General features: G+C 55.1%; 1 protein-coding gene across 1 annotated transcript; it reads left to right on the top strand.

Annotated features, from left to right (window-relative positions):
- The first annotated feature begins 981 nt into the window (after positions 1–981).
- On the top strand, positions 982–2,160 carry LOC123411877 (auxin-induced in root cultures protein 12-like). Its single transcript, XM_045104834.1, has one exon. It carries the CDS (start codon positions 1,105–1,107, stop codon positions 1,885–1,887), a length of 783 nt encoding a protein of 260 aa, XP_044960769.1. The 5' UTR covers positions 982–1,104; the 3' UTR covers positions 1,888–2,160.
- Positions 2,161–10,014: the final 7,854 nt, after the last annotated feature.

Below are 10,014 nucleotides of genomic sequence, written 5' to 3' on the forward strand. Positions count from 1 at the left end.
GAGGAAGTACACATGAAATATCCTTATGACGAAAAAGTTTGTCATTTCTTATATTAATACTTCCTCCGTTCCTAAATATAGGTCTTTTTAGAGATTGTACCAGTGGACTACACTACGTTTTAAAATATGTCTATGTACATTCGTATCAAGTCCTCTAATGAAATCAACATGTGGATGAATGGTTAGAGGGACTGTGTTATCTTTAGTCTATTAGGATTCAAGTACCGTTGTTTGCATTATTTATGGATTTATTTTAGAATTTTCGGCGATACTTTTTAGTAGGAGGAGATGTTTCCATGCTCGTAAATCTCGAGATGATATGTCAGATTTATTTCAAGATTTTCGACGATACTTTTCAATGGGACGACATGATATGTCAGATTTATTTCAGAATTTTCAGCGATATTTTTCTAGTGAAAGGAGACGTTTTCATGCTTGTAAATCTCGAGATGATATGCCAGATTTATTTCAGGATTTTTGCTGATACTTTTTCAGTGAGATGAGATGATATGCCAGATTTATTTCAGGATTTTCAGCGATACTTTTTCAATGAAAGAAGACGTTTTCGTGTTTCTAAATCTCGAAATAATATGCTAGCTCAGGCGTGTTTATATGAATGTGTACATATGTATATTCATTAAAGTGAGTGTATGCGTGTTTTATACGAGGGATTGCATGTGTACTGTGTTAAAAAAAAAATAGTGTGTGCCGAAGAATCCATCTGCATACACCCACCGTCTTTGATGGATTTATGTCTGAACCGAGGACACCTGTGGCCAGCACACGCACACCAAATTTACAGGAGTCATTACAACCCATTTTTTTTATCGCCAACATGTCTATACACTGACCTAGAAAGGCTTCATTAGCCTTCACACCAAACCAAATCCAGACTTTGCAATGAGAAAGAAAACACAAATTTAACCACAAACCGACCCAAAACCTTCAAATATTACACATAGCCCCACCTCCCCTGTTATAAAACCCCACCGTCCCCGCGTCCTCACCCCGCACTGCACTGACACTCCGAGAACAACAAACACACACACACAAACCAGCACAAGTCCTCACTCACCACTGACGCTCCGAATCTAGCGGCGGCATATGGCCTCCACGATGCCGCGCCACATCGCGCTGCTGTTGCTCCTGCTCCTCGTGGCGTCCACGCGCGCGGCGTCCGCGGCCGGCGCCGGCGCGTGCGCGGCCGAGAAGTTCCCGGCGGGGAAGACGTACGCCAAGTGCGAGGACCTCCCGCAGCTGGGGGCCGCGCTGCACTGGACCTACGACGAGTCCAAGTCGTCCCTCTCGCTGGCGTTCGTGGCCGCGCCGGCGGGGGCCAACGGGTGGGTGGCCTGGGCGCTCAACCCCACGGGCGAGGGCATGGCCGGCGCGCAGGCGCTCGTGGCGCTCAAGGGCTCCGGCGCCGCCGCGCCCACCGTCAGGACGTACAACATCACCGGCTACGTGCCGCTCGGCAAGGCCTCCACGCCCATCGCGTTCCCGGCCACCGACCTCGCCGCCGACTCCGGCAGCGCCGGCAAGATCCGGCTCTACGGCAAGCTGCAGCTGCACAGCGGCATGAAGGCCGTCAACCATATATGGCAGGTCGGCACCTCCGTCACCGCCGGGGCCCCCGACAAGCACGCTTTCGCCCCCGGCAACCTCGCCTCCAAGTCCAAGCTCGTCCTCTCGGGCAAAGCGGCTTCCGCGACCTCGCCTTCGCCGTCGCCCGCCCCCATGGCCGGTGGCCCGTCCGGAAGCGACGCCGGCGCGGCGGCGACCACGGCGCCTTCTGCCGGCAAGTCCCCGTCGGCCGCGGCCGCGGCCGGCGTGTCGGCGCCGGCACTCCTTGTGCTCGCGTTGATGGGCCTCCTCGCGGTAGTATGATGGCATGAATGAGTACTATAATTAGCGGAGGTGGCAGTGGGCATGGGGAGGAAGCATTTCCTGAACAATATAATGTTCCAATTTTGTCGATCGATCTTGCTTTTGCTGCCTATTCTTTTTCCTATTTTCGATTGAAATAAAAGCTGGTTCTTGTACTGATTATTATCGAGCTGTTGTTTGTAGGTAGAAAGTAGTACTAGCTGTAAGTGATTAGTATTGTAGTGGACATGTCACTGAGTTTATCATATGACTGATATAATTTTTAGCATCAAAGGAGCAAGTGTTTGGTAGTGCAGCAGGAGTATCTCTTGCATTCTGTGCGGTGGAGTTGCCCGATCTGGCCTAGTGATACACGCTGATTCGATTTATTTAAAGCCCGGGCACCGAGTGAGAAGCAAGATTTTGAAACATAGGAATGCAAAATCCACGGATTAGAGTGTCATGTACACTTGATTGCGCAAATAAAAACACATTACTTGGTGGGCTTGATGGGAAATGAAGAATGAAGTACAAATGAATTATAAGTAAAAGTCTCTATGGTTTGCAATTCCACTAATCAAACGACACACCTAAAACTAAAATTCATAAGGATTTAAATACTCCATAATTATTTTTAAAGATTCTTGGAATTAAGGAGGCCTTTTACCTTTTATTTTTTTTGTAGGGCATCATTTTCATTACAGATTTGATTTTTTAATGATAAGCACTGAGCATGCAGGCAATCCTGTCCCACATTGGCAGGTCATCAACATGGATTTCTGGCTCTTCATGTGCGCATGCCAGTTTGTTAATGCTCCTGAGCCCGTCCGTCAGTCCAGCCCGAGACCCCGGGTTGATATTTTCTTCACGCTCTCCTGCCAACGAGTAAACGCGCTCACCATCCTTCTCCAACTTGGTTTTTATTTATTTTACCGACACAAGCCCGACTACTTGGGTCAGTCTTCACCAAAAAAATGTACTAAACAACTCATGTCATTTGAAGTTTTGACCTACTGGTCGCTCTGTAGCTGGACAGCTGGGTCATCTAGATCATCATTTTTTTCTACTACAAAAGAAATACTAGCCATCCATACATTATAGAACGTGGGTGGTGTTCCACCCTGTCTACAAACAAAAGATGGAAAAGAACATGGACTTTTGTTCAGAGCGAAAAAGAAGAAATAAAAGGTTGTACTGCCGGAACCTAGTACGTTGGCCCCTTCAAGTTTCAAGTCCAGACGCCACATTTGCTGCGTCGCGCAGCGCTAGTCGGTAGGTGGAGGCAATGATGCACCACCGTGTCGTCGCCTCGTCGGCTTGTTGCATGGGTGCAACTGCCCGGCCCGGACGGCTAGCTGGCTGCCCTTTCCAGCTTCCGGCTGGTGCGTACATGGACCTCACCACCTCCATGATCGCCGTGAAGCTGGCGGCGTGTGCTTTGCTCGCTCCCGTCCCGTGCGTGATGCTGAATTACTGATGCAGTGCAGTGCACGCATCTGTGGTGGTAGACTGGTAGTAGTAATACTCAGTATAGAGAGGATGGATGGATCCAATTCCAACGGGTGACGAGGTAGCAAGTTCGGTGTGACGAGGGCCGGCGCACTTCCGTTCACGAATGGCAGCTGATGGAGGACCGGCCGCTCCACGGTCGTTCACACTTCGCTTGGCTGGATTCCAGCGAGCGGTTCGTCTGGTAAAGCATGCATAGCCAAGGGACCCGACCGGCAGAGGTGAGTTCTATTGGACCCCGGCGCCTGCTGCCGCTAGCTAGCGTCTGACCGTGATCACTTGCGGGTGAGTGGCGAAAGTGCGCTCCTAGCTAGCAACATCTCAGATGAGCACATGGCTGTCAAATGTGTCGGGGGAACGCCTCAAATTCCTTCTCTCTGCATCCAAATTTCTCATTTCAAATTTTAAAACCATATGAACCATATAAATAAAACATCTTATGTACTACGCAGATCGACTAAATCCGTCTTCGACTACTCGATGTCGTCGGAGATGTCCACTATAGCCGATTCGGATTCCGAATACATGGGGCAAATGCAACCCCGGCTCCTTCACATGCTCACGAGCTGGCGCCACCTCCGTGCCAAGTTCGACGAAAAACACGTCGGTCGTCGACTGATGGGGCCACCTACTAGCGAAAGGGTTATAGACTACATATTCAGGCTCACCTAAGGTCTCTTATGGCCATTAAAGTTTGAAGACTACACATGCATTCAGATGCATGCGTCGAGACCACTCGGACCCATGGAGTCAATCAGACATCTTTCAATCAGTCGGCCAGATACCAGCACTCGAACAAAGAAAAGGCGTGAAGGACGTGGGAGATGCAATGGCCGGGGGACTTAACATCACACATGAAGTGGAGTCATGGATAGCGTTACGAGTAACAACCGTAGTTAGGACAACAGTTTCTACTAACTCCCATAGTTACTCGCATTCATTGCCCTTTAATGACGCTCGGCGGGTCTTGCAAACTCTATATAACCACCCCGAGCTTCTGGACAAGGGTTCAACATTCTTTGTAATCAAACAATCCGAGAGAAAGCACAAGCCTTCGCGCATGAGACGTAGGGTCTTTACCTCTCCGAGAGGAGCCCGAACTCGGTAAATCCGAGTGATACAGTTGCGTCATAGTTATGCTCCGCCCCTCATTCGTACCCCTAGTATTCATTGTAACGCTTGTTCCCTCTAGAGTTGGCTGCCAACGTGAGGCTGCGCGTCTACGATGCCGGCACAAGTGGGATTTACCGGTCATCATGATGACCCTCGGCGAAGAGATTATGTTCGGTTCCCTCAGAATCACCGTCGATGACTCGGTGTGCGTTCGAAGTCTTACTCCGCCAGTCGTTAGTTCAGTACCGCGAGGCACCACTCCTTTCAACTAGACGTCGTCAAAAATGCTTCGGGCGCTGACGACTCGAGCCTTGGATCAAACATGCCATGGCTCTTCAGACCACGACCGAGCAGGTGGCTGTCGGATTTCGGGCTCTGCAAAACCCTAAGGATTCGAACTCAGGGGCGCGCGCAGAGACCACGTAGCAGATTCGATCCCTAGGCTCGCTGCTCGACGGGCAAAGCACAGAACTCACTCGATGGTGAGGAAGACACAAGACACGGTAGTTTACCCAGGTTCGGGTCACTGGGAAGCGTAAAACCCTACTCCTGCTTTGGTGGATTGCCTCTCGTGGAGGTTGAGGAACGAACTGGTACAGTGTTCTCCGGCCTCCTGAGGCTAGGCGACCTTAGTGGTTCGATTGTGGATGAGTGAATCGTCCCCCTCCCTACAAAGCAGTCTATCCTCCATTTATATCGGCGGCCCTGGTCCTCTTCCCTTATCGTTTTGTAGGGAAGGGATCCCACATTGGCCAATTTCGAAGGGGAACATGGGAACATGCTCCCCTGCCCAAAGGTGGACTTCGCCTGCAAAGTAGCTGCCGACGCTACAGGGCCGGGCCCGAGACGACGTTTGTCCTGCTAGCGGGCAGCGACGGCCTTGTTGCACCAGAAAGGAAACCTTTGGAAGATGCCCCGGGGACCCTCGTACGCCCTTGCTCCCTTTGCACTAAAGGGGAAACTGCGTCGTCGTCCTCTATGCTACTCGCATGTCCTTCCCATGCGTCATCCTTGACTACTGAGGCCGAGCCTTGCCTCGGAATGTCCGCCGCTCCGGGGGGGGATCCTGAGCCCCCCTCCCCCGCAGGTCTTGATGTCGTTCCTCCTCGCGAGGCTTGGCCCCTCACGAGGGCCTTGCCTTGAGTGACGCCGAGCCTGCGGGCGTCTAGTTGATGAAGTGGGCCAGCCCTGGGCCGCAGACAGGTAGGTCTGGGTATCCCCATTTCCAAAATGGCGACAGTAGCCCCCGGGCCCAAGGCGCGCCTTGGCTGGCTTCCTGGCGAAGCCTTGTGGGCAGCCTGAAGCTTCGCGAGCCCTAAATATCTGCGGACCAGGCTCCACACGTGTTGCGTAGCCAAGTGGCAACGCCCCTAGTTCCCGAGGCGACCGGAGCCGCGCTTGGACTGATGCGACGCCTGGGCACTGCGCCAACCATCATTGTTCCTTGGAGGCGACGCCCGTGCACACGTCGCGTGGATGCGCCCCTTGTGAACCGTGTGGGCCCGGGAACGTGAGAGGACGTGAGCCCGTTCTCGACGACCTATTTAACCCGGCGAGGGCGATAAGGCTCACATTGCTTCCGTCTCCTTCGTCTTCCACCTTGAGCCCTCCATTCCCTCAGCATGGCGCCGGTGAGGAGATACTCTGCCGCCCAGAAGAGGAAGGCTTCCGGTGAGGGCTTTGCTGCCCCGCCTACCAAGAGGGGCCGAGGCTGCCCTCGGAAGTACGCGGTGGTGTCGGTGCAGGCCTCTGTCGAGCGCGACCATGGCCCCGCCCTTCCCGGAATCACCATCGGCGGCGTCGATGGTGCGCGAGTGAGCGAGAGCGTGCACGGCGGCTGAGGTGGAAGGTAGGTGGTGGCCACCCGACCGTCGCGCCCGTGACTCCATTCGGCCAACATGGCGATGGAATTCGTGACGTGGGTGGATATGCTGGAGATCACCTGGTTCCAGCTCCCAAGCTTCTTCGCGAAGGCGTTGCCGACCGACGGGCTCTCGGGCCTCTGGCTGCAGGCCGACGGCTGCTGCAGCGGGGTGTCCTGGGTGGAAGTCAAGGTCACCCCCCACAGCTACGTGTATCTGAACCACTGGTGGCAGGCGTTCGCCCCGCGCCCGAGGCTTGCAGGGAGGCGCTACCTCCACTTCAAGTACGACGGGGAGGCGATGCTCTTCGTCAAGATCTTCGGGGACGAGGGCGAGCATCTGGGTTGCTGCCCGGAGGACGCTGACCACGGCGATCCCGTGGATGAGCCCATCTCCAGTGATGGGCGCCGCACCTCCAGCAGCAGCGACACCTCCTCCGGAAGGAGCCCGTGCGACAGCAGCGACAGCAGCTACGACGAGCCGCCTTGTCGCCGTGCCCGGACCTCGGGGATGAGCCCCCAAGCGCGGCGCCGCCCGTCTTCTCCTGCGGTGCCTGCGAAGGAGGAGGACACGGATTGAGGGTCGTGGTGCGGGTGTCGGACGTCTGCGGCTACAGTCCTCCTCCGGGATCTCCATCGCTAGTTGTTTCCTCCTTGCTTTTGGTCCTGCGTCCACGAAAACTTTAATAGGCCCTTCGGGCTTGTAATGGATTTGGGTAGTCGTCTCTTTTGTTAATACTATTTCTTCTCTGTTGGTTCGGATACTTAGCTTGGTATGCTTGAAGTGAACTTCTTTATTGTGACGCATGATTGTGGCGCTCGGGGAGCTTGTTGATTGGTTGGTTTCTCCTTGCTGTGGGTGAAGTGGGTCGATGCTCTATGTCAGCATGCCTTGGTCCTGCACATTTCGCTACCGCCGTGAGGCGTGACCTGTTACCAAGGTCCCTCCTCACGGGGCAAGACCCTGACCCCCCTAATACCGATCGGATCGCCTGGACGGCACCAGGGTGGTCAAGTGGCTTTGCGACTGGTGACAATCCTGAGGCGCGATGCGCAGGAGCCCCCTTAGACATTCAAGTGGCTCTACGTCGATAGGTCCCAGTCCCGCACATTTCCTTGCCATGAGGTACGACCCGTTAAGGTCGTCCCTCGCGGAACAAGGCCCTGGCACCCGGGTATGAGGTGGCTTTGTGACTGGTAAGGTTCCTGAGGCGCGATCCTCAGGAACCCCCTTTGACTTCCGAGAGGCCCTCGCGAATTCTGTTTTCTGGAGATTCCTAGTCTCCATTCAAGAAGCTATGCGTCGACAGGTCCCAGTCCCGCACATTTCCCTGCCGGGAGGTACGACCCGTTAAGGTCGTCCCTCGCGGAACAAGGCCGTGGCACCCGGGTACCAGGTGGCTTTGTGACTTGTAAGGTCCCTGAGGCGCGATGCTCAGGAGCCCCCTTTGACGTCCGAGAGGCCCTCATGAATTCTGTTTTTGTAGATTCCTAGTCTGCATTCAGGAAGCTGTGCGTCGACGGGTCCCAGTCCTGCCCATTTCCGTGCTATCGTGTGGCGCGTCCCGTTACCAAGGTCGTTCCTGACGGGGCGAGGCCCTGGCACCAGGTTGCCAAGTGGCTTGTGACCGGGGAGGCTCCTGGGGCGCGGTGCTCAGGAGCCCCCTTAGGCACTCAAGCTGTCCCAAGAGAAACAACTATTGTAAGAAGAGACCAAATGTGTTTCCTCTCGAGGATGGTGCGCCGAGTCGTGAATGGGACTCTTGAGCGAGTATCAGATGGCATGAGTCTGCCGACTCGTCCGTGAGTGCCACATGAGAGTCTAGGTGCCAAGGCCTTGGCGAGGTGTTGGCACCATGCCCCCCAGCCCCCGCTCGCGGGGTACGAGCGGGTGGGGACAGGTGAGTGCTCGACTTAGGGAAAGTGGGCGTGCTACGAAGAGCGGCAAAGAAACGAGTTTTCGCAAAGGCTTCATTTGGAAAGGCACCGAGTTTGATTTCATAAACATCAGCAAATCCAAACCAGAAAAAGGCAAATGCAAGCCGCGTCCGACGCCTAATCTATTATCCGCCTCTGTTGCCCGCCAACGCTGAGCATAGGGCTTCCACTAGGCGTGTGGTGGACCCCTTCCGCGTCCTCGGGGGGCCCTGGGCGTATACAGCCTCGGCTCGTTATTACGTGAGAGTGTCATGGTGGGGTGTATATGGGAGGTCGCGAGGATGCTTTGGCCTCGCGAGTGTCCCTACTCCCGAGGCATTGGGGCTTGAGCTTCTAGAGTCATTGGTGGACTGTGTTGATTTCCTCCGTCTTCCCCACTAGGCGTGGGATGGACCCCTTCCGCGTCCTCGGGGGGCCCTTGGCGTATACAGCCTCGGCTCGTTATTACGTGAGAGTGTCACGGGATGAAGTAGGTTCCGGAAGAATTGAAGGACGATGCATGGTCGATGCAGAGGCGATGCAGAGTCGTTACGGGTAGAACTTGCAGAGGTGTTGGATGTTCCAGGCGTTCTGGATGGGGATTCCTTCTTGAGTCTCCAAACACATGGAGCCTGGCCTGGAGACGTAGACGACCTTGTAATGGGCCCTCCCACATGGGTGAGAGCTTATGCAAGCCCTCCCTGGACTGGACCCGCCTCAGGACGAGATCGCCAACTTTGAGGGTCCTCGCGCGCATGTTGCGGCAGTGGTAGCGTCGCAAGGCCCGTTGGTACCTCGCAGCTCAGAGGGAGGCCCGGCGGCGAGCCTCCTCTCCGAGCACTAGGTCCGTCCCCCGTGCAGCCTCTTGGTGCTCCTCATCGAACGCCATGACCCACGGGGAGTGGTGCTTGATTTCGTGGGGAAGGACCGCCTCGGCTCCGTAGACGAGGAAGAACGGGGTTTCACCCGTGGGTTTAGTTGCGATGGTGCGGATGGACCACAACACCGAAGGGAGCTCATCGACCCAGCCCCGGCCGCAAGCCTAGAGCTTCTTCTTGAAGCTTCTTACTTTGAGACCCCACAGGACCTCCACATTGGCACGCTCCGCATGGCCATTGCTCCGCGAATGGGCCACCGTTGCATAGCATATCTGCGTACTGAGGTTAGAATAGTAAATCTTGAAGAGCTGACTGGTGAACTACGACCATTATCGGTGATTATGCGGTTGGGGACGCCGAAGCGGCTCACGAGGTCCTTGATGAACTTGACGGCCGACCCGGCCAGGATGGTGCGCACGGGCTCGACTTCCGCCCACTTGGTGAATTTGTCGATGGCAACATAGAGGTAGCGAAAGCCCCCTGCCGCTCGCGGGAAGGGCCCTAGTATGTCCAGCCCCCAGATCGCAAAGGGCCAGGAAAGCGGGATGGTGTGGAGGCCTTGGGTAGGCTGGTGGATCTGCTTGGCATGGAACTGGCAAGCCTCGCAAGACCGGACCTGCTCGGTGGTGTCGTCCAACGCCGTAGGCCAGTAGATACCTGATCTGAATGCCTTATGTGCGAGCGTGCGCGAAGAGGAGTGGTGCCCGCAGTCCCCTTCGTGGATGTCGGCCAGTAGCTCGTGCCCCTGCTCCCTGGAAATGCACCGTAGCGCGACGTCGTTCGGGTGCTTATGGTACAAGGCGTCGTCTCGTAGGCAGTAGGTCGAGGCTTGTTGTGCCATGCACTTCACGTCTTTCTCCTTTTCCAGCA

This window comes from Hordeum vulgare, chromosome 7H (genome assembly GCF_904849725.1).
Source record: "Hordeum vulgare subsp. vulgare chromosome 7H, MorexV3_pseudomolecules_assembly, whole genome shotgun sequence".
Lineage (NCBI taxonomy): Eukaryota > Viridiplantae > Streptophyta > Magnoliopsida > Poales > Poaceae > Hordeum > Hordeum vulgare.